Source organism: Sparus aurata, chromosome 20 (assembly GCF_900880675.1).
Source record: "Sparus aurata chromosome 20, fSpaAur1.1, whole genome shotgun sequence".
Classification (NCBI taxonomy): Eukaryota; Metazoa; Chordata; class Actinopteri; order Spariformes; family Sparidae; genus Sparus; species Sparus aurata.
The window spans coordinates 14,350,939-14,376,777 of NC_044206.1; the positions used below are offsets into that span (position 1 = coordinate 14,350,939).

Below are 25,839 nucleotides of genomic sequence, written 5' to 3' on the forward strand. Positions count from 1 at the left end.
TCATCTGTTCAGCCACATTTATTCTGTCCTGTATCTAATTGAATTAACTAAATGCAGTTCCCCTATTCAGCTTCACCTTTTTGAACCCGCCCACACACTGTCAAACTTAACAACATCCATATGTGGTGACCCTATACCTTATCTTCCATTTGTAAACTGCTGTCATACAATCACTTTATCATGGTCAGCTTGATGTAGGAAGCTCCTGTAGCTGCCTTAGAAAAACACAAAACACAACTTAGCAAGTTGCAGTCTTGAATGCTGGCTGTTGAAAAAGCGGATGCTAAACTGTATTGCTGGCTTTAAAAGGTTAATGATACTTATAATGTATGGAAGATGTGGCATATTTCAACATCGAAAAGCTGATGCCAAACTGAATTGATGGCTTTTATTTGTTCGATGTAGCATCTGAAGAAGTAGGAAAAGTTAAGCAAGGGAGCTAAAGTGCTTTGATTGTGGTGGAGGTTAAACTACATTGCCAGTTTAGATGTGTATGCCGAAATGTGCTAACTGAAAATTAAAGGTTAATCAAATTAAAGTGGATGTTCTTCTTCAGGTTTTCTGTGTCTTATTCCTCTTCATTATCTGTTTCCAGCTCTGAGCCATCTTGAATCCTCATCCCTCCACTTCTGATCTGAAATGTTTTTAGAGGCAGTCCTGTGCCGCGACAAGGGAGGTTGTAGCCTCAGTGGGAGGTGGACAGGCGGGCATTGTAAAGGGGAAGATAGCTAGAGTGAAGCAAATGGTAGTGGATAGGGAAGAGGGGGAAATATGAGTGACAGCTTGTTGACTTTTACAAGATGCTGAGGGCTTATGGGCTAAATTGGATTCTCTCGTGAGGTCCCCAGTGTGGTGTGTTGGAGGGGTCAGGAAAGGTCCCATCTGACATTTGACCTCTCTTATTCCCGTGCCTACTGCCCCTCATGTCAGCACCACTGACCACAATGCACTGCAGCATAATTATGTCTGAACTTGAGTCCAGATATGCCAAAGTTTTTATAAAGTGATTTATCGGCCAAAATGTCTATGCTCTAGCAGGGCTATAAAATTGATAAGTATTAAAAATTAAGTATCCTCATTAGAATACTGTTGAGCAAGAGGTCTAGACTTGACTAGACGTCTAATAAACTGTCACTTTACAAGGCTTTTTAGCAGTTGTCCATAACACCAGATGAGTTTTTACTGACATTTAATAATGTCAGGCTAATTAAAAGTTCTTGAAGCTAGGTAAACTCCAACTAGACTCATAGGTACAGAGGGCATACCACAACTACTGCCACCGAAACTTGAACACTACATACTGCCAACAAGGCCCACCAGTGCCCTTTCATTCAATTCAGCCTGTTCATCCAATATCAAACTCAGTTTCAGCCTGTATCACTCTACATTTTAAATCACAAATAACATCCATCCATCCATCCATTTTCATCCGCTTATCCGGGGCCGGGTCGCGGGGGCAGCTGCCTGAGCAGGGACACCCAGACTTCCCTCTCCCCGGACACTGCCTCCAGCTCTTCCGGGAGGACCCCAAGGCGTTCCCAGGCCAGCTGGGCGACATAGTCACACCAGCGTGTCCTGGGTCTTCCTCGGGGTCTCCTCCCGGAGGGACATGCCAGGAACACCTCCCGAGGGAGGCGTCCCGGGGGCATCCGAAACAGATGCCCGAGCCACCCCAGCTGGCTCCTCTCGATGTGGAGGAGCAGCGGCTCTACTCTGAGCTCCTCCCGGGTGACAGAGCTCTTCACCCTATCTCTAAGGGAGCGCCCTGCCACCCTGCGGAGGAAACTCATTTCGGCCGCTTGTATCCGGGATCTTATTCTTTCGGTCATGACCCAAAGTTCATGGCCATAGGTGAGGGTCGGAACGTAGATTGACTGGTAAATCGAGAGCTGAGCCGAAAGGCGAAGCTCTCGCTTCACCACGACGGACCGATACAAAGACCGCATTACTGCGGCCGCTGCACCGATCCGTCTGTCAATCTCACGCTCCATCCTTCCCTCACTCGTGAACCAGACCCCAAGATACTTAAACTCCTCCACTTGAGGCAGGAACTCTCCTCCCACCTGGAGGGAGCAGGCCACCTTTTTCCGGTCGAGAACCATGGCCTCGGATTTGGAGGTGCTGATTCTCATCCCACTCGCTTCGCACTCGGCTGCAAACCGCCCCAGGACATGCTGGAGGTCCTGGCTCGAAGGAGCCAACAAGACCACATCATCCGCGAAAAGCAGAGATGAGATCCATTGGCTCCCGAACCAGATCCCCTCCGGCCCGTGGCTGCGCCTAGAAATTCTGTCCATAAAAGTAATGAACAGAACCGGTGACAAAGGGCAGCCCTGCCGGAGTCCAACATGTACTGGGAACAGGTCTGACTTACTGCCGGCAATGCGAACCAAGCTCCTGCTCCGGCAGTACAGGGACCGTACGGCCCTTAACAGAGGGCCCCCGACCCCGTACTCCCGGAGCACCCCCCACAGTATGCCACGAGGGACACGGTCGAATGCCTTCTCCAGGTCCACAAAACACATGTGGACTGGTTGGGCAAACTCCCATGAACCCTCGAGCACCCTGCGGAGGGTATAGAGCTGGTCCAGTGTTCCACGGCCAGGACGAAAACCGCATTGTTCCTCCTGGATCCGAGGTTCGACTATCGGCCGAATTCTCCTCTCCAGTACCCTGGAATAGACTTTCCCGGGGAGGCTGAGGAGTGTGATCCCCCGATAGTTGGAACACACCCTCCGGTCCCCCTTTTTAAATAGGGGGACCACCACCCCGGTCTGCCAGTCCAGAGGCACTGTCCCCGACTGCCACGCGATGCTGCAGAGACGTGTCAGCCAAGACAGCCCCACAACATCCAGAGACTTGAGGTACTCAGGACGGATCTCATCCACCCCCGGTGCTTTGCCACTGAGGAGCTTACGGACTACCTCAGTGACTTCGGCTTGGGTGATGGATGGGTCAACCTCTGAGTCCCCAGCCTCTGCTTCCTCTATGGAAGGCGTGTCAGCGGGATTGAGGAGATCCTCGAAGTATTCCTTCCACCGCCCGACGATGTCCCCAGTCGAGGTCAACAGCTCCCCACCTCCACTGTAAACAGTGTTGGTGGAGGACTGCTTCCCCCTCCTGAGGCACCGGATGGTTTGCCAGAATTTCTTCGAGGCCGACCGGTAGTCCTCCTCCATGGCCTCCCCGAACTCTTCCCAGACCCGAGTTTTTGCTTCCGAGACTGCCCGTGCTGCCGCACGCTTGGCCTGCCGGTACTCGTCAGCTGCCTCAGGAGTCCCCCGGGCCAGCCAGGCCCGGTAGGACTCCTTCTTCAACCCTTACTTCCGGGGTCCACCACCGGGTTCGGGGATTGCCGCCGCGACAGGCACCGGAGACCTTACGGCCACAGCTCCGGACAGCCGCGTCAACAATGGAGGTGGAGAACATGGTCCATTCGGACTCAATGTCCCCAGCCTCCCTCGGGATCTGGTCAAAGCTCTCCCGGAGATTGGAGTTAAAGATCTCCCTGGCAGAGGGTTCTGCCAGACGTTCCCAGCAGACCCTCACGATACGTTTGGGTCTGCCAGGTCTGTCCAGCTTCCTCCCCCGCCAGCGGATCCAACTCACCACCAGGTGGTGATCAGTTGACAGCTCAGCCCCTCTCTTCACCCGAGTGTCCAAGACATACGGCCGGAGGTCAGATGACACGACCACAAAGTCGATCATTGATCTCCGGCCTAGGGTGTCCTGGTGCCACGTGCACATATGGACACCCTTATGCTTGAACATGGTGTTTGTTATGGACAAACTGTGACTAGCACAGAAGTCCAGTAACAAAACACCACTCGGGTTCAGATCGGGGAGGCCGTTCCTCCCAATCACACCCCTCCAGGTAACACTGTCATCGCCCACGTGGGCGTTGAAGTCCCCCAGGAGAACGACGGAGTCCCCGGTTGGAGCACTCTCCAGTACCCCTCCCAGGGACTCCAACAAGGCCGGGTACTCTGCACCGCTGTTCGGCCCATAAGCCGAGACAACGGTGAGAGTCCTATCCCCGACCTGAAGGCGCAGGGAAACGACCCTCTCGCTCACCGGGGAGAACTCCAACACATGGCGGCTGAGCTGGGGGGCTATAAGCAAGCCCACACCAGCTCGCCGCCTCTCGCCGTGGGCAACTCCAGAGTAGAAGAGAGTCCAGCCTCTCTCAAGGAGTTGGGTTCCAGAGCCCAGGCTGTGCGTGGAGGTGAGCCCGACTATTTCTAGCCGGTACCGCTCAACCTCCCGCACCAGCTCAGGCTCTTTCCCCCCCAGTGAGGTGACATTCCATGTCCCCATGGCTAGAGTCACCATCCGGGGATTGGGCCGCCGGGGCCCCCGCCCACGACCGCCACCCATATCCCTCTGCACCGGCCCCTTCTGAACCCTCCCGCGAGTGGTGAGCCCACGGGAGGGCTTTGTTATCACAAATAACAGTTTAACCATAATTTAAGAGCACCAAATCACATCAAATTGTACTCAGTCATAGATACCAGCCACCGACAGGCACTGAGACCCTGAAAAATGTTGAAAAAAGCCTTGCAATGTTAAGACATTAAGAAAAAATGTACTCCTGGATAAGGGATAAGGGCCAGTGTCTTGATATCGGGAGGTCGCTGCTTCGCTTGGTCTGTATGTCAAAGTATCCTTGAGCAAGATACTGAAGCTCAAACTGCTCCTGATGTGCTGGTCGGCACATTGCATGGCAGCCACCATGTATGAATTGCTTTTGGACAAAAGTGTCTGCTAAATGTAAATAAGTCGTAAGTGGATGCGTCTCTCTATCTGAAAATGAATGGGGTCTAATCTGAACCAAGACACATCCTCCATCCAAGTTTCGAGGAAATCTGTTAAGTATTTTTGGTGTAATCCTGCTGACAAACCAACAAAAGAAAAAACGGAAGCGGGTGAAACATTACCTCTCTGGCGGGGGAAAATACGACTTACGGACACATGTTATGGCTGATATTCTTTAAATTAAAAGGACTTCTTTGATTGGGCTTGAATGTGAGGATTAAAGTTGGACTAATTTACGAGTATAATGGTATTTATTAGTAACAGTTACGATTACTGGTTACTGTTCTTAGTTTGCTTCATTTTGAGTACTTTTTCTAAGTATTGCTTTGTTTTCCCTGATGATTAAATGTAAATCTTATAGTATTTTGATAATATAAAAAAGTTCTGAAACTGACTAATGCATTAGGTTCCTGTAAGCATCTGTCCAAATGTGTTAATGTTAATGTTAATGAAGAGAAATCCGCGAGGTAAGAGTTCTCTTTTTTGTAGTTGGGGTTTCTTGTTGTTCGTTTTGATTGGATCTTCCTTGATATAGACATATCCGGCCCATCTACTGTTTCCGTCGAGAGTAATTAGATTTCCCTGGTGAACTCTATACTCCTGAGAAGGCCGAGCAGCCAGGGCACTGTGGCTGCAATCCTAGAAGTCATGAAATTGACTCAGCAAATCATGTGTGAAAAATCAACACTTTGTAAAGTGAAATATACGTACCGTGACTTTCCTCCATGCTGTGTTCCGTATGGATTTACAGTGACATCTTTATTGTCTGGAAAATTACATCTCACCAGAGTGAAATACATATTTTGTTCACACTGTATATCAGTGGTCTTTACTTCACACTATTATGCTCCAATAAAATGGAAATAAACCAAAATATTATCAGATCACGTCAGTCCCTCTTCCCTGATACGGGTACAGCAGCTATTACGCTGTATGTGGTCATGCTTATTCATCAATTAATTCCATAAAAACCATTATGATAAAGATGCCATAATGTCATAATGTTTCCATCAGCCTTCCATTTGAAATATTAGATCAGAGGTTTACCAGAGGGCTTCCTCTTGCCATCTGGTTCTGCTGTCACCCCACGACTGCTTCCTTTAGTTCCTGGACCTACAGTACAGTCGACAGTAGCTCAAGATTTGTAACATCTAAAAAGTGTTTGGGCGCTTTTGTGTGTGCTTTTATGTGTCTCTCCTCGTCATATCTAATTCCACCAAATAGCAGAAAGGTTGTAAAATGTACGTCTCTTCCTCCGAGTAGCCCCCTGGATGCTGTCCACATGTTTTAGTTTTTCCAGTTCGTTCTTCATTGTGCAACTTCAGGTTGAGCCTTCTGATCACATTAAAGATTCAGGCCTCACCTTTTTTCTTTTTTTTTCTTTTTAGATGAGAAGATACATTACACTAAAAATGACTGTAAATATGAATCTAGTGCTGTGCAGCTAATTAGCATAGCTTAGCACAAAGACCAGAAACAAGAGGAAACAGTTCTGTCCAATGTACAGGCACTTCATAAGCTCATCAATTATCATTTTAAATCGTGTTATTTAATCCATGCAAAAACAAGTAAAGAATGATATTCAGAAACAAGTCAGGCTAACTGTTCCCGCATGTTTCCAACTTTTGTGCCAAACAAAGCTAAGAGTCTGCTTGCAGATGCTCCATATTTGCCATAAGCTGGGTTTTTGGTTTTGTCATTTCCTTTTTTATTTTGTAGGTTATGTCATTGTCTGTCATGTTTAGCTTTCCACTTCCTGTCTTTCTCTTTTACCTGTGTTTTTTTTTTTTGCCTTCACTCTTCATTGGTTCATCTGCGTTTCATGTCTTGCCCAGTCCTGTGTTCTCCTCTTGTCCTACCTACCTCTCCTGAATTTTTCTACGTCTGTTCCTCTGTCCTCTTTTGTCCCATGTGTTACTTTTTTTATTGTCCCCTGCCCTTTTGCTGCCAATCTTTGTGTCTTTTGTTGCCTCTGTTATGATTTTTTGGGATTCCAGCTTTGTCAATTATTCTCGCCTTATGTTTTCCCACCTGCCTGCCTCTGTGTCGTAAGGTATTATTGATAAAATTCCGCTGAGCACATACAGTAACCTAGATTCAGCCTTTTTCCACAAACTTGCAAATGCCAAGACTGTTGATGCTGATGTAACACAGATACCACGAAACACAAACAGTGTTGTACTACTGGCTGACAAATCTTGTTAAAAGCCGGAACCAGCTGTCAGAATTCTTGAACGGACATGAACAGGACAATCATTTTGGACCCAACAAACATTTTAAGGTTTTAATAATGTTTTAAAGGAAAATAAATACTATTATCTGTCTTTCTACAAGATTTGTTGATATATTCTTTTTTTTTTAAATATCTAACATGTATGTGGAACTATTCCTCTCAATGTCCAAAGACTATACATTCTAATATTCATGCATGGACATGAACAAACAAGATTACGTGCTGGTCACACCAGACTTCATGCAGTTTTCAGAGTATTTTCAATTGACCTGAAATGCTTTCAGCTAATTTGCCTACACACTCTAATCAAGTTTAACCCAGGAGGTTGATGGACTGAGTGATGGACTGGACAAAAGATAAGAACAGCCCTCCTGCTTTCCATTTCCACTGTGTCACCATATTCTCTCTCCTCCGCCCTGCCCTGCCCAACCCCGCCCTGCCATCACGACTTCACTCATTCAAAAGTGACCATGGGCTGTTTATCGACTGGCTTCTTCTTCCTGTTTGCGGTACTAAGAGGCCGAAATTAGATCTGCATCGCCGAGGATTTGAGATAAATTGGGCAGCGGATCTGTCCTAACTCAATTTTCTCTTGTTTTCTGAGGGGGCGGGTAGGAGGAGGAGGAGGGTTCGTCGTGGTGCAGCAGACAGGATAACACCAGACTGACACGCACAAGGATTGCATGAATTGTGTTGAGGTGTGGGATGTGCTGCGATGAATGAGTTTTGCAAATAACGGGATATGTATTTTAATGAGCCAGTTGTGCAGGCAAAAATTCCGAAGGCATCTGACGGTCATATATGTAAGCTGAACCGCTCTCTGACAAAAGAATATTCCCACTTTTGCCAGTGTTTGGGATTGTCTTCCTTTGGTCCATGCTATGGAGGGCCTCATCTCTGGCTGCATGCTATCCCCCTGCTGTTGCTCCATCAGGTTGGCCCAAATGGCTGTGATACACAGGGGTAATCGGCTGCTCCCATTACAACTCCCGGGGGAGAGGGGGGGTTCGCTCCTTAGCTTCTTTGTATGGTTAGGAGTCTGGGTGTGGATCTCAGTCTTTTCACTATCCCACTTTGATCTGACTCCAATCCCTGACAGCTGATACTGTAGCTGAACCTGACACTCAGCGCTGCCTCCGTGGAAATCTGGACTGGGAAGAGGAGAATGGGATTGAGAGAATGTCAGACTATCTGTTGTTTTGTGTGCCAGACAGACATGATGACCCTCTTGGTTAAACTCAGCCCAAGAGGTCACGGCCCGAGCTGAACAGGAAGAAAGCCCTGGGGGTAAACAAGTGCCTCTTGATGTTTTTGTCACTTCCATCTCCTCACAATGATGCACAAAATATAACGTGGACATGATGTCGATGCGGGATTATGTATCAAAATTATCTTCTTCGAGATTTGTAGATGCTGTAGCTATTTCATTTGGACAATCAGGTCAATTTTGATAGAATCAGAAAATGAAAATAAAAAGCATGGACATTTTTCAGAATCCAGTGTAGGACTTCAGAGTGGAGTGTACTCATTAGATGTTATAAGATGCACTTTGAATCAAATTATGCAAAAACCTGATGTAATACAGTCTTTATCAGATAGTTAAAGAACACCGTCTTACCCTAGGGATGTTATAACTTTACTAGTTGAACTCTCTGTCAAATTAAGCAAAAATTAGACATAAACAAACAGTTTACCCGAAAAACATCAATAAGACGTAACATGTTGTTAGTCAAAAAATTGAAATAATGTTCTTTATTAGACAATAATTAATCATAGTTTTACCCCATTCTGAACCATATAATTAAATCATGCTGTCTGTACCAAAATATAGATATACTTAGACAATATTATGTCCACTAATACTCTAATTAGAAAACCAAATAGAAGATCCTAAGTCACTATCAGACATCTTATAAGATCTGTAAGGTTTTATATTAATGTCCTTGTGTAATAGCTCAAGTGTTAAATTCTCATTATTAACACTGATTAACACATAAAGCATTGTTCTCCTTTAGAGCCAGTAGCTGGAAAAAGCATAGTCAGCTGCTAATAAATACATACAAAATGTTCTGTACACATGCTATCATCTACACAGCGTTCATTTCTTATAAGTGCTTATAAATGTCTTACAATTAACACGTTTCTAATGCTTTTAAAATGCACTTAAAAAAGGAAAATCTGGCAGGCCTACGTACCAGACCTTTGTGGTGTGCATTTTGTTTGGTTACTTTGACACAAGCAAATGGGTTACCATAACTTGATTTATGAAAACCCACTAAAATCAACTGGAGTTACATTATCTATGACTTAAAATAACTCACCGTTTAATTTCATTTGACCTAGTCGTCCATCCCCAGCATCCTCTATATATATATAGACTTCCTCGCTACTTCCTCTTTTACCGCCATAATTATGATGGCCAATAGAGGTCGCCTAACAGGAAACATCAATATATATATTAATATGCTTTCACAGTTGATATGTTATTGTTTTACAATGAAAAACAGCCAAAAGTTCACAATGGGTAAAGTCTACCATATGTTAAACCAAATTGTACCAAAAATTCAGATGATGTCAGAAGACATCTTAAACAACAACGAGAGAGCTTAACTTTCTCATAACTTTGACCCTGATCTCAACTCTACAGTTCTGACAGCTGTATTTTTCCTGAAGGGACGTTTGAGAACAAGTATGAAGGCTGTGTCCAGCCCTTCACAGGTGCGACACATGGGCTTCACCAGTATTTGCTGCAAAGCTCTGCTAATGGCTGAATGAATGGTACAGAGCCATTAGCAATCTGAGCCTTTCCTGAATTAAATTGAGAGAGAAGCTGGTGGTTATCCAAAGATCCCCGGGGAAACAAGGGTTGCGTTCAGAGACATTTGTTCCCTGAAGTTTTGTGTTGTCCATCAACCGCTGACACAACAAGGTGTGTGCTTGTCTTCTTGTGTATGCTTAACCAAGCTTATCAAGTGTCACTGAAGTGTTTTGAATTGGACTTATGTTTTCCTGGAAATACTTTAAAGCAGGCCTCCCACTCCATTCACATGATCTCAATGCAGTCACATAAACAGACAAGCTGCAACATATTCTGCCTCAGGTGAGCACTGAAACTGATGTTGATCAATTGTACCTCTGTCTGTCACCACAGACCGTGAACATACCTGAACAAAACAGGGGAACGGACCTAGAAATGTATGTTTGTGTGATATTGTGTGATGTCGTATTTAAGTCCTTCGAACTATCAGATTGTCATGTTTCATTGGAAATTTCATTTGAAGGATAACATGGTGCCTCAATCAAGGGTTTGAGCCCCATTTTAAACCAATTGGGCCAAAAAAAACCTTATAATTTCTGCAGCATTAGCATGAGACAAACTTCAGAAAGACAGTGTTTGATATCTCTAGCACAATACTTTCTTTATTCCCAGGATGTTACTGGATCAAAACTCTTAACACGGTATCAGTATCTTTATAACATAACAAATGACAGGGATGAGGAACCAAAACCCACAGGCTTTTTCTCCTTCTGGAATGTCTAGATAGATGTCGGATACGTCTGTGTCACACTACAGAGCTGTATTATTTTCTGGAGTACAATAATCTGCTGCCATGTCCTCTTCCCCGTCCACAGTGCAACATTACATCACTCCTTTATATAGAGGCCATATCAATGTGACATCATGATCATCACTCTATACCTGCATTCACCGAGGAGACGGGTGGCTGGGATGAAACTCAAGCCTGTATATTATATTAGATGCAGAACATCAATGCTTGTCCTTGGCTATTCTAAAGGCTAATCAGATTTCATGGGGCTGAATATGGGGACAGAGTTCCAGTTTCCTGTAGGCCCTGTGCAGAATACAAATGTCCAGATATCAGATATAGTGGACATCGCTCAAATAACACATGTTTTAAAGAAATCTTGCTGTTGGTTAGCATGTTTTGGCCGAGACTGAATTACCACCAAGGTTTGAAAGACAACACTATTATACGACCACATTATCCCAAATGTTTCCAACAATGTTAAAACTCAGAGATATCCTCAACTTTACTCAAAGTGCTTTTCATCTGGTTGCCTGACCCTTTATCTTCTGGGTAAAAAAGTCAGAAAGGAAGTCGGCAAATTAGATTAAATGTAACATGAATGAAACCAAAAGATGAGCTTGGCCGTGAACATTTGAGTCATCAAGCACCAGTGGTTGTTTAATTGTGTGTTCTTCACCAGGAGCAAAGCCAGTTTGACAGCAGGATCATTTGCATTTATATAGCCAGGTACTGTGACCCTGAGTGTTTATTCCTCCAGAGGGTCTGACTGCGGATCACTGCTGCATTCAGTTTGATAAACAGGAGTGAAGATTAATCTACTGTTTAATCCAAAATGTTGAAAAAGTAGTTTCTGAGCTCCCCCCCCCCCCCCCCCCCCGTCTTTGCCACAAATCAAAGCAAAATATAATGTGAATGTAGGTGTTTATTCCTCCAGAAGGTCTGGCTTTGCACCCAACTCTCTTCATCGGAGCTGTCTAGCTCTGATCAACTGAGCAGTGGATACGAATGTCCACGTATGTCCATCCATTCCGCCTGGCCCTCCCCACATAAGACTTGACATTCTCTTTGTTGTGTTTTTATATAGAGCCCCCTTGAAGTATAAATCATATAGTGTGTTTAAAGTAATAGTTAGTTTTTCTGTTTTGTTGCTAAGATATGAACCTACAGCCAGCTGATTACCTTAGCTTAGCTTAGCTTAACACAAAGGCTGAAAAGAAGGGGAAACAGCTAGCCTGGCTGTAAAAGTAATAAACTCTGCCTTTCAGCACCTCTAAAAGTTCACTTATTAACACGTTATCGTGTTTGTTTAATTCAAACAAAAATTGAAGCGTTACAACTGCACATTATGGTTTTGTGGGGAGCTTTGTGTACGAGTTGGTATGACTGATTTCCTACTTGCAGACAGCAGTTCTTTTCCATACGCTTCACTCTGTATCAACAATAATGTGAGATAAATATAACTTTTATGGAACAGCAGCCACTGCTGCTACAAGTGGCAATAGCATGATAATGGCACATGGAATTCCCCTTAATCCCTCAAGATTTACTTGAGTCAGTTGATTTAAAGACATCGTCATTAGGCAGCCTCATTAGGACCGCGTAGAATAAGACCACAAGCAGTAAAACACATTTGCTGGTGGCCATGTTTAATTTTCCTAGGATGGCGAAGGAATGACCCACTCTTCTACCTCTACCTACCTTCTAGTACTCTTTACCACTGTTTGTTGGGTTGGTTGGGTTTTGGCATGTGGAGGTAACGTTTGTGCATAGGAGTGATGATTGGTAAGTGTTAGATTAAGGATCTCAGGGTAAGCCAATCAGAGGCAGAGTTGGGTGGGCAAAATAGTTCCATTAAATTACTTTTACAAGACAGATTTTGATACTGCTTTTACACTCTTTTGTTGCGACCGTGTGGATCTGATTTATGTCTGCAGTACTTGTGTTACCCCTCCATGATATAATCTGATTTTCTGATGACATCCCTGGTACATAAACAATGTTGGAAACACACAGCATTTCATGTTAAGTGGTTACAAGGTTTCAAAGCCAGTCTCCTCTGACAGGCGTTTGAAATGTACAGCTGGCTCAGAGTATCAGTGTCAGTCAAGCAGCGTGTTTATACCTCTAGGTGCAGATCAGGCTTTAGGTATCTTGGTTGTCTCGGTACAATTGTTACTGTGCTGCAGATCTTTGTTCTGTTATGACATGGAGGCTCTGTTGGTTCAGTGACTCACTTGTCAGGACGGGCTAACAAAAGAATGAAAGGGAGGCAAAATATTTACATGAATTCGTGATGAAGGCCACATTTTCAATGGCATGTTTTGCCTAATTGGAGTGATGGATTGATGGATTTTCTCTTTCAAAACAGGATGAGATTCTTATGAATTCTTTCTACAAACACACCATTAAGGGCCCATGAGTAGTCTATTCTGGATATTGGCTGAATATTTTATAATGGAACAGCTGATGTGTATCTGCTAGATACCTGGTACACAGACAGGATATATAAATAGAAACAGGGAACATTTGAGGTTTTTGAATCAAGCGCAATTGAAACAGTACTTAATGGAATTTCCCACTGAACCCTGATCCTTCTGACAAACGAATAAACGCTGTGCTGTTTACCACAAAGCCACAGACTGGAATGCTTCACAAATTACGAGCTCCTGAAAGACGGCGTGTGAATCGCGTCAATGTCCCTTATTTTGTCACTTCCAGCTGAACACATTAAAGCATCCTCATCACTCAAAATGGAACGATTGTGGACAATAAAAGCCTCGACTTGGCGAACCGCATTCCTGTCGTTAAGCTTTAATCATCTGATTTAAGGCCGCAGAATTTTTATAACCGTTAAGTTAGCAAAGATGTTGCTTCTAAGGAATGCCTTAACTGTTGGATCAATTCGATTCTTTAGATTGTTAACTGGATTGGAATGTTAAAGACATGTAGCTACTGACTTTGACTTTACTCCATTTCTAAACAGAATAAGGCCACAGTTAGGCATGTGTTGTCTCATTCATTACATCACATAGCTGCGTAATGATTAAGGACCATAAATGTAATTGAGGAGACAGATAAGGTGGCTTACAACACAGAAAACCAAGGTACTGACAGAAAAATGTGCTAACAGCTTGTCCATTGTTAAGTTTCAAAGAAAGTTTGAGTGTTTTTTTCAGCTTCAACATAAGCGGCATTAATTGAGCCAGTGGAGAAGAGGATAGGCCATATACTCCTAATACAACAGTGTTAGATTCTCAACATCGGGTTAGCACCACAAGGCTAACATCGATGTTGACTTCTCCAACAGGCTAACATCAAAGATTCTCCAACAGGCTGACGCTGATGTTAGCTTTTCCGTGAGGCTAAAATCAGTGTCATCTCCATCATGTTAACTTGATGTTCTTCTCCAACAGGCTAACATTAGCGTGAGCTTCTTAAATGGACTGGCTCGATGAACTCCACTAACAGGCAAACATCATCAGCTTCTTTAACAAACTAACATCAGTCTTAGCTTCTCAAACAGGCTAACATCAGTGTTAGCTTCTCTAATGGGCTAACATCAGTGTTAGCTTCCTCAACAGTTACTGTTTTAGTAGCCTTTCAACATTGTTCATGTCACTTCCCATCATTCTCATTGTCAAGCAGACCTAACAATAGTAAGCAGCAGTTATTTCTGTAATGAGGAGTTCAGAGAAAAGTGAAGTTTTCCTGTGAGGAATATGAAAGAAACTCTCATCATACTGCACCCTCTTTAAAGAGCAGAGAGAAAGGGACAGGAGGAGGAATTGTATAACAGGCTGATGTGGAGGGAGGTGAAAAATGGCTCTATTATTGGCCTAATAGAATTTCCCTTGGCCCCAGAGGAGAGCCGAATGGACTCTCCCTCCTTCCCACTTTGCCTCTCCAACAGCCTCATCCCGCCATTTGCCCTGGCCAGAGATATAATTTCATCACCCTTCACTTAATTGTGTGCGCTGCTGGCAGAGCCTCAGTCTCTGTTCCAGCAAACAGAGGCAGGTGGGCGAGGAGGACGGAGAGCGGAATAATAGAACAGAGTGGGAAACCACATCACTTCATTTTTATAGATGGACAGCTTGTAAAAGCAACGGGTTACGTGGTCCCCTCTGAGTAGCCAAGTGTAAACACAGCAGAAAACACTGAGTGGGAGCTCAGTGGGTCGCACAGGATATCGTACAGGAAGGGTTTACAGTAAATTTAAATAATTGTATCTGACTCAAGTAGACATCAAATGAATTTGAATATATCTACAAGACAATAACACAGCTCATATTCATGTCATCTCTGTTTATGATTGAGTAAAGTGGTAAAGTGAGGTCAAAAAGATTATTTGAACAAACAATTCTGCGTCATTACGCTTCAGAATTAAATGCACAAAGAAATGTAAAAAGATACACAGATACATAATTAGATACATTTATGTTAATAAAGAAGCGGAGAAAACAGGACAAATATGTATAAATACAGAAATAAAATACATTTAAAAGGAATAAATTAATATATGAAATAAAAATAAATGAACATATGGGCAAATTAAAAAAATTATTTCTGAACTGGAATATCCATTTCTATCACATTTTATAAATTAAATTGCCTAAATTGATGTATGTATTAATTAACTTATGTTGGAAGTTTTGGTCCGCACTGCATGCATTTCTTTTAATAAAGAATTCAATGGCATGTCTGTCTGTACATCTCTAAAGTACATGTATCATGGCAGAAGGTGACAGAGACGCTCATCTATTGGTAAGTATTTTACCTGTCTGAATGAGTGAGTGAGTGAGTGGGTATTATAATATATTTGTTCAATAACTGTTGAGATTAAATAATATTTATTTCAAAGTTTAGCGTAGACAGTTCAGTATGACCATCTTAAGTATACAATACATGGTTTCGCTTGACCAGGCAAGAGGCTGAACAAATGGTGGGGGGCTAGTTTCCACACCGCCTTGTTTTGAAACATTTTTAAAGCTCCAGTGATTTAGTATTTGTTGACTGTGTATCTGCGGGAGGAAAACGCAATGGTCAAAAGTCAAAATACCAAAGTCATTCATTGTCCACAGGCTTGACAGGAGACAGAATATTACTAACCATGACTACTAATTGATCCTGACATGTAAATTGAGTGGACGGTGCACCGTTAAAGAAGAGGGATGTCCAACCAAACCCCAAAAGACAAGTTAATGGTTTCTCAGAAGAGCTGTATTTAACTGAGTCAACAGTCTTAACTCAGACGGTGATCATCACAATCCTGACTTTGGTGTAGCTGAATTATAAGTGTGTGACAGTTGAGATTTAAAATGTTTCTTAGTTAATTTACAGCGTGAGGAAGTCTTTTCAAACCCAACCGGTGCGACCTTTTATGAATTTAAACTAAACAACATACAAATGGAAGAGAAAAATAAACCTGCTCCACCACTGTTACCTCGTCAGCCTCTGACCTTAAACGTCAGTCACTTCTTCTCTACTGTCCCGACCCTGAACATTTTGCTACTTTCAAAGGTCGCTCCTCGTGTTTGATCTCCTGTTAAAGTCCTCTGTGACCAAAGAGAACACGTGTGCCTTCATCTGGAGTGATCTGCAGACTCGCTACAGTCCGCCATACATCATCATGAGCGTCAGCCGGGATCGTCGGAGAGACGCTCCTGTCCTGGTCGTAAAGATGAAGATGCTTCTGACCTTTGACCTCATCTCAATAATTGCCTTTTCTAAAGAAACACTGCGCTAACTTGTATGGTATGAAACAGAAAAGGAATTCCGAGTATTCTGACTGCAGTAGTGTCAGCATCAACAAAGTTTAACAAAACATATTGGTCAGCTTTAAATATGTATTGGGAGTGTCATTGATGTTTCCATGACTTCCAGCATGAAACTATTTAGATTTTCCTACGTTGTGGCAAAAAGAAACACTTACTTTCTTAAATTTAAATGATCGTTTTTACGATTAAACAAAATTTACATTGCTAAAGTTTTGTGCATTTAATTTAAAGTTAAAAATACCATAATGCCCAAAATGCTCAAAAACATGTTGAATTCTTTTATACTATTTATTCATCTGTCACTGCAGAGTATACATAATAACTTCTGTATTACTTGCGAGCAGTGGCGGTTCTAGACCAGTTTTAATAGGGGGGCCAGGTCGGGGCCAGCTTTTTTGTTAGGGGGCACATACAACCTGGGAAAAAAAGATAAATCCCTCATTCAGACAAAACAGTGTTTACAATTTCAGCAATTTTGATTGGGTAGTAAACTGCTGAGACACTTTATTTCAAGCTTTTCCCTTCAAAACAAAATCATTGCAAGAAATCTGTCATTGTATTATTGATGCAGACTCCCTGTCAGGGGGGCCACAGGGGGGTCCAGACTCAGAGTTACGGGGGCACTGGCCCCTGTTGACCCCCCCCCCCCCCCCCCTGTGCTTTACTGGTATAAACGTTGTTCGGGTTTTAGTTTCTTTAAGGTTCAGCATTTCTTGCCATTCCTGGATCAAAAATGCAGAATGATCACGACTTAACACCTCAGATAGGTCGAATGGTCTGTCGCTAAAGGGAAAATATGCCTTCTGCTGGAGTGTTTCATTACAAGATCATCACCGATTCCATCTCTGTCTGGGATTAAACAACGTGAAATATAAGAACGTGTCATATAGGGAGCTTTAGAGATGCTGGAAGACAGATTTTTATTGCCTTCGGACGGAGCCGCGCAGGCTGTGTCCACCTGTTGACAGCTGACTGTAGTAATTCCGTCTCACAAATTCAAACTGTGTCTTTAAAGCCAGACCCAAATATCTAATCCTTGTTTTCTTCTCAAAGGATCTAGCCTGTGAAAAACCAGGGCTTTGCATTGAAGGAGTCTCGTTTTCATGATCGTTCCACTCAGACGTGAAGGATAAACCTTTTGCAGCTCATTATGCGCCACGCTGTTATTTTGTGCGAGACCTGTGGAAAAAGGTCTTTTCACGGCTGAAGGTTTCACAACCTCACATTTCAGGACAGTCCTACGGGAGCCCTGTTTTTCCACATTCTCACTTTATCCCAGTGGTGGTTTGTAGAGTAAATAAGCATGTTATGACAAGGCGAAGTCATAAAACTGACCATAACATGTGGTAAATTAGCCAAGTTAACTGTGCAGCAGGGAGGAATATTAAATTAATATAACCACCAACTTTTCAACCCAGTCCCATAGTTGAATCTTATCTTGAATCTGGTTTAATTCTTTATTTACCGCTTTTTGTTAATAAGCAATAAAACATGAACATTCATTTCTGTTTTAAGTTCTTTTTTCAGAATAAAAATGATGAATCCCCTTTTTACAGTAAAATTTTCTACATTTATCATTGAGTTTTCAAGAGATTTATTCTTGTTTTCGCTTTGCTTTTCTTGTTAACGCTTTGCACTGCTTGAACAGAATAAAGGACAACATCATAGCTGGCATTTTTAACATTAAATGTTAACTTGCAGCAAAATGGAGGTCGCCTTCAGATCCATCTTTTCAGCAATGACGCACATTCGGAAGTAATCACTTAAGAAGAACTAACGTAACTTTTCATCGTTACAGAAGGTCTTCCAGATGATATAAATGTTCTAAACACTGATTAAAGTGGCTCTACAAAGGCAGACCACTTATGTTCACTCTGCTTAACGTGAAGTCAAAACTCAGCCGGTCACCCAAACCGATCCTCTTTCAGCACCACATGTCACTCCTGCACACATGGTTCCCTTCACACATCAAACATTCCTCACTAACGACTCACTGGAGGTTAGCAGCAGTTAGCTCGGGGAATGTGTTTCCCATTTGAGCCGCGTTTCACTGAGAAACTGATCTGGGGAACTGGGACCGGGTCAGAACCCACTGATGCCATTTCTGAACTGAATAAGCAGAAACAGATCAGACCGGAGTGAGTGAGAAACGCATGTTAAAGATTTTTGCTAATTCACATCAAGTTTGATTTGATTGGGAGCGCAGAGAGGTAGGTCTGAGCAGGAAGTCTGTCTCTGTCATCACAGAGTCATTTTGGACAATTTTGGTGACATAAATAGAGAAAAGTACATTCACATGCATTTTATGTGGTTTATGCTGTATTCTAATTTCATACTATACATGGGCCGTAGTAAATACTACATTTGCACAGTTTATCACTGCTGTATATTGTATATGCCTTTATGCACTTGAACTCTAAAGGTCCAATTACTCCCTCAAATTTTCATGACTTTGCTTTGGAAGCTATTTATTACTGCATGCTTCACCTCAGCCCTTCATTTATATCTACATTACTTTCTATAATATAGTTTTTATTGTTAAAAACAGGGTATGCCATTACCTGCTGCATGTTAGAGATGAGATCAACATTTTCTTCTTCTGCTGATCTTTTGACCGGTGAAGCTTTTATTGTGAAGTAATTACAGGAAATGCAATGTCTTTGTCACGACATGAGCACAGAGTGTTATTTTTCAGATACAATATATGTTTATATGTTAATGGCGTCACTATCCTCACCATCATTTAGCATAATGTTTTTCACTTTGGTATCTTTGGGATATGGTAATAAAATAAATGTCTGTGAGTTTGAGATATTCTTATTTGTGAATAAATCGGTATATAATTATCATTATATCTATATTAGCTATACATGTATGTTATCATATTACTCCTAATAAATCAAAATTGTACTTCGAAAAGGCCTGCAGGGTCGCAATATTTGACTCTCAGTATAAAATATATACTGTAACATGTACCAAATCTAAGTCTTAACTTATTTTGTTATATTTCGTTCGTTTTCTTCCGCTTTATCCATGCAGGTCGCGGGTGATGTTACCGCTTTTATACCACCTTTTTCAAGGTGGAGCGGGGATACTGGGGCCAAATCCAGTGGCTCTATGGGCGAAGGCCAGGGTGCTCCCTGGATGAGACGCCAGCTCATCGCAGGGCCCTTACTGATGGCAGTGGCTGCCACGAAGGTGCCAACTGCACATCAGGAGCAGTGTTGGGGTTCAGCATCTTGCTCAAGGATGCTTCGGCTTGTAGCTCAGTCCCGCCCAGGGGAGCCAGGGATTTGAACCAGTGACCTTCTGGTCACTAGTCCTCAGCTCTACCCACTGAGCCACAGCCGCCCCACTTGTTATATTTATAATTTCAAAATTGGTTATAAACCTCTTCAAACAGTCTCTTGTTACGCTGTAATGTGAATTTCCACTCTGACGATCAATAAAGTCTTATCGTGGGTAAATATCTGTCATCTGTCATCACACATATAAATTCAATCCAAGAAAAAATGACTTTAAACCATGAAGTATTATCTATCACCATAATGTCACACTTGTAACACCAGCACCGACTTGAGCCCACAGTGACATAAACAAATGAAACCAGTGGGAACCAAAGTGCTGGCGTGTGTCATTTCATGCACCATTACCTTTCCATATCACTCACCACACTAAGTCTAATTGCGTTGACAGTCTGTTAGTGTCTGTTATTAAAGTATTGTGTTGCGACACTGACCACACTCAGTGCCATAATTCATGCAGTCAGTTTGATGAAGCCAAAGAGGGACGAGTCCAACCTACTTTAGCCCCTTGTGAATCCCCCCTCTTCCCCTTCAATCCCTCCTCGTGCTTCAACGCTCCCAGTCATCAGTCTGTCTCGTTTGGCTTGGATTACATGTCAGAAGGACTTTAGTCGCTCTTGAGGAAATTGCACAGGCCCTCTCCATTCTGAAGGCAAAATGACAGAATAAAACCAGGGCAAGACCAAACCATACAGTGTTTGAGATGGAGCATGCAAATATATGAAGCCCCAAAGTGTAGCATATGAAAAAGCCTAAATAATTAATGAACATTTAAGAAAGTGTTTAACTCTTTCATAAAAACACATTTACTTATTTTAAAATGTTTGTTCTATTTCATAGTGCCTTTTACTTCGTGTCATGTTTTATTTCACTTGTCACTTCTCTTGATGTCTCTTTTATTTCCTGTTCTCTTGATCAACAAAGTGAAAGTATTTCTGATGAGGAGGAAGAAAGTGTGATGTAAGCTGATGACATTAAGGCCCTCGTGCCTTCGTCAAGATCAAATATTATTGTTGATTGATTGATTGATTGATTGATTGCTTTTCTTGAAGAAGGCCTGAGGGCTGTAGTGTCATCGTCTGAAAAAAAGCAGAACACAAGGAGCCAGAAATATGCTATGGCAGGCTAGTTAGCTGGACAGCTACCAAGCTAGGTTTTCATGTGAACGTGGATTATCAGTACTGAACATCAATGTGAAGAGGGCAGCAGCTTGCCAGCTAATTCTTCGGCAGCTTCTTCTTTCAAACAAAGACACAGCTACAACTCTATGAAGGTTTAAAAAAAGGCAGACTCTGACCAGACAAAGACAAACACTGTCTAGCAACATAGAATTACTAGCTAACAGGAGCCAGCTAAATCTGCTAACAGGCCCGTTTGTTCTTCCCTTTTATGCTCAGCAATAGCCAAAACTCACAATATAGCCTGGCTTTGTTAAGGTCACTAAAAGGAGAGGTTGGTATTTACTGCGTCTAGTTGGCTTGGTTATAGCTCTAACTAACAGGAGCTAACTGTCTAAATTTGGTAACACTTTGGGCTTCCAAACTGTTATGCAGGTGTGTGTGCGTGTGTGCGAGAAGATAAAGCTGTTGAAACAATACAGAAGATGAGCGGACTGGAGCTTTATTATTGGTTTTTACTGCTTGTCTGCTGTAGGAATTTAGCAAATTCACATTAAGTATAGTACAGTATATGTATTAGTATACAAGGAACATTCAGTATTTCTCAGATCTGTACATTTCAGTCCTGGTGCACTGTGACACACTATTACCGGGGCATTTTTCTTCTCGTCCCCTCCCTCCCTCCACCCTCAAACCTCCATCAGCATGATTACTTTGTTCACTCTCGAGTGCAATATTATGACAAGTCCAACCTTCAATTTGGATTACTGTGCAAGCAATTCAATGTCTGGTCACTGTCTCTCAATTAAATCTCTCAAATCTATTAAACTAAACAAATACTGTCTAAGGAAAAGCCACCATCTTCAGTCATAGTCTCTGACAGGAGGGCGAACTCTGAAGATACTGTTCACATAGCTTTATTACAAAGAGCTACGGGCTTTCAGGGAGGAACATTCTGTGGTAATGGCCAAGATTAAACACATCTATAAAAGCAAAATCACTCCTTGAGTGTTACAGACCAAATTGGACATGAGGCCCTACAGTCTGTAAAGTTCAATCATGCTGCAGGAGCCCATGATGAACTTATTAATTTCCCAGAGTAACATACAATTTTGTGTTATTATTTTAATATTTTAATTATTTTTTGGAATAGTCCACTGCTATAATTAAATTACAAGACAGAATGGCTGTCTCATATACTGCAGAATGATTGAACAGGGTACTTAAATCATAGTATTTTATAATGTAATGTATTTCTGACTGAGTTTGGTGGCAGATGGGGTTCATTTAGATGGACGATTATAACATTTCCAGTTCTGATTAGTCTAAAAATATTTTCAATTTGTGTTCCTCCAGTGTTCATGTCCAGTCTAAGTGACACGCTACATTAACACACCTGATGGGGAATAATTTAATTGTACCTCACAATCCCTTTGCCCTCCTTACTCTTTTAAAACCAAGACAGCACTGATATCGTAACAATGTCCCGTTCACTTAATATATTGTACAGTTGCGCCTTCTGGACTGTTGACTGAAATAAACACTAGAAAAAGACAAATTATTTACAAGTAAAAAAAACAACTAAAGGAGAAATACTTACAAAAACAACTAGAAACAAAAATATACAACACCAGTGGACACCTGAAACAGTTCCCAGGCACTTGTGATGCAAAACAGACATACATAATTACACATTTAAGTGCAACAATCTAGGACAATAAGAGAAAACATAATACCATTTACAGTTGTTATTTCAAATTAAAACACAACAACCCTTAGTGAGTAATGTGAGAATACCTTCATTTAAAGTAACACTACAGCATGAAGCTCAGTAGGCTAGTAGTTAGTAACAATGTACAATCTGTACTTGAGAGTGACAGACGAAGTTTGTTATATAGGTAAACTATTGGCTCCTTCAAATGTCTTTCCCCCCGAACAGACAGTGAACAAAGAGAACGAAAACAAACAGGCGCTAGGGGTCCTCAGTTGGCAGCATACTAGAGAGATGAAGTCAGGTGAGCCCCCAAGGGACCTTATGGAGAGAGACAAATACATGTTTGATCCCATTTTAATTGTGCCATGAATCACACATGTGATGTTCGCCAACTTAAAGGTAATTTTGCGAGAAAGTCGCAGTTTGTCGAAAAGATATTAAAATATTAAAACCGCTCGTCACCAACACCAACATGGCCGCACCTCGGCACAGATGAGTATTTAGAAAACGAAAGAGAAAAGAGGAAAATTCAAAAATGAACTTAAGAAAATAGAGAAATCATAGCATTAATGTTAAGTTAAAGGCGGTTACATGTTATGTTGCAGAGCTATATCTACTAATACAACAGGTGCCTAATCATTACTTAAACGACTGTTGGGTGTACAGTATCTCTAATTACATAGTTTCAAATTGTTATATTTTATTCCTTTTATGAAAAAGTGCTACTTTCTTGAGTTGAAAATAATTTGAAAAAAGTTTTAAATTGAAAAAAACATCAACTGTGTGATTCATGGCACAGTTCAAACAGGATCAACATAGGATGTGCCTCTTCATCTACTATCATACATACTTTTTCTATAATAAAGTCACTTGTCGGTCCAACGGAAAGGGCGTGACTTCACCTCTTTATAACATTAACATTATAACATATCTGAATAATTCTTTGACATATTCAATCAGCCAACAGAAAGTAAAAGCGCGCACTACCGTGAGCAGAGGAATGCACGATGAAACTTTTTTTTAACAAGCTGGTTAAAGCAGATGCAGATTCCTGGGTTTCACCTTTACATCGAAGTAATCCAAAACTTCTCCGCTCTCCCCTGCTCTGAGTTCATCCCACATCCTTTGACTTATGTCTCCACTGACTCGCCTTTTTATCCAAAGGTCATTGTTGCAAACAATGAGGAAACCGGACACTCTTTTTTCCTTTTTGTCTCTGGCCCTTCTCCCTCTTTTACGCGCCTGCTTGAAGGATTGTCGGTCGCAAGAATCACTGCTACAGATTGCTCGGTTAATTCTACAGGGTGCAATATTGATGTAGCACTAACACAATCATTCAAGATACCCCTGAGAAATGAAGCAAAACACATAGAAAACCCTGGATCTTTTTTTGTTTTGCATCCTGATTATTCGATGAGTTGCTACTGTAGTTTTTTCTGCATGCTGTTTACTGTTATTCAACCATCTATAGCACACAAATTCAAATCAAATTATATCGATTGTAATTGTACTTTATATCGGCTACAAATGATGAGATTAAACAATGTGGTCCCCTCGTGAGAGCGTTCCACACAATATATGGCAGAATCTGAAGTTCTCGTGTGTACGTGATCTGTGTGTGTGTTTATTTGTTTGTTTGTATAGTACATGCATGGGCGGTTACATACTGTAGGTTTATGTGTGTATGTATGTACAGGATGTGTATGCGTCTATATGGTGTCTGCCTATGTACACACAGTATTCATTGTCGTCACTGGATTGACTTGAGTTCCACGTTCCTTCGCTCCTCGGCTCAGAGTCTGTGCAGGAGCTCCTGTGTTATGCAGATGCGCCTGACCACACAGAACAGTGTCTCACGTTGCCTCGGTCATTGACCTTCCCCACAGAGTCCAGCCAGCAGTTTCTTATAGCACTTGTCGGATAAAGGAGGAATCTGCAGAAATCAGATGAGTAAATAGCTGGACTTTGCCTTCATTAGGGAAAAACTGGTTAGTTTGCAACACGTCCAAGCATCCTTCCTCAGGTTGTCAAAGCTCCAGATACTTTGTGTGGTATGCGCGCCACATCCGGTGGTAGCAACTGACGTGGGCCACTGAGCCGCTTGACAACTTAAATTAAAAAAAATTCTAGCATGGCATGTAAATAATGTCGCTCGTCAGGTACGGTCCCGAGACAGTTGTTCCTCTTTGGTAGCTCAGACTTGTAAAGCAACATTTACAGATACAACACTGGCTTTTGAGTAAAGGGGACACGCTGACTGCATGTTCGAGAATGAAGAATAAGGATCAGGTTGTAGGAATGAAGGAGCCAGGTATCCAAGATGAGTCCATTTGTTGCTCCACTGGCTAAGAAAGTCAGAAGACGGTAAGCTGGATGTCAGATAGTGTGGAAAGGCAGGTGGATATCCAGGCTTAACATGGAATGATTATAGACTATTTCTCTCCACATTGGCTCTACATTGGGCGGATTTTATGATGTGAGAATGAATGATTCAAAGCCCATCCTGATGGTTAAGTAGAGGGTCGTCGCTTTCCTTTGATATTCATTCAGTTTTTGTCTAATTTCCCCGATTAAACACAAAATAATTCTTCCGGATTCATGATAGTTGATGATCACTGTGACTGCTGGCTTCATGAGGGAGTAGCTTATGTTTTTACGAGCATGAATTATGTGGGATGAACGAAGCCATGGAAGAATGTCAAGGTGAAGGTGTTTTGCTCACTTTTAAGCTTAAAATCACACTACGGAGGTGGCGGTCGGCTTCGTAGCATTCGGGCTCAGCGCCAGACTCTGGGCGATGTCGTCGCGGTTGATCTTGCGCAGCGCCGTGCACAGCGTGTCGAGGCTGGCGCAGTCCTTGCTCGCCCAGTCGGACAGGAGCGCGCGGACGGGATTCTCTTCTTGCCGGAAGGTCGCAATCCGCTCCTCCTCGTATCCCAGGAGGCCCGCCAGGTTGCACCAGTCGCTGTCGTCCATGTGGTCGCAGTCGTCTCCTTCGCCGCCCCTGAACAGCAGCTTCTCCACTTTCTCCCTGGCGTGGAGAGGAAGGAGCAGACAGGGCTCTTCATCCAGGGAGACAACTGCAGAGGAAGAAAGAAGATCATGTCATTTTGTTACCTGGGCTGTATTATCTAATTTTAGTATGTTTAGCTTGATCGATTAATGTCGCAGCTCTGGTCCCATTAAAACATCATTAAAGAAAATCTAAACGCTCCACACATCCCGTCTACAGTATTATCACTTTAAAGGTGCACTACGTCGATTCGGAGAAGAAATTCAAACACGTAATTGTAAAACTACAAGTGTGCTTGTAATATTTACAATAT

General features: G+C 42.4%; 1 protein-coding gene across 1 annotated transcript in view; it reads right to left on the reverse strand.

Annotated features, from left to right (window-relative positions):
• Window positions 1-21,280: 21,280 nt before the first annotated feature.
• ngfrb (nerve growth factor receptor b) overlaps window positions 21,281-25,839 on the reverse strand; it is a 31,599-nt gene continuing 27,040 nt past the window's right edge. Inside the window, exon 6 of the mRNA XM_030401319.1 lies at window positions 21,281-25,593. Coding sequence (XP_030257179.1) covers window positions 25,250-25,593 — 344 coding nt within the window. The 3' untranslated portion in view covers window positions 21,281-25,249. The remainder of the gene's footprint in view (window positions 25,594-25,839) is intronic.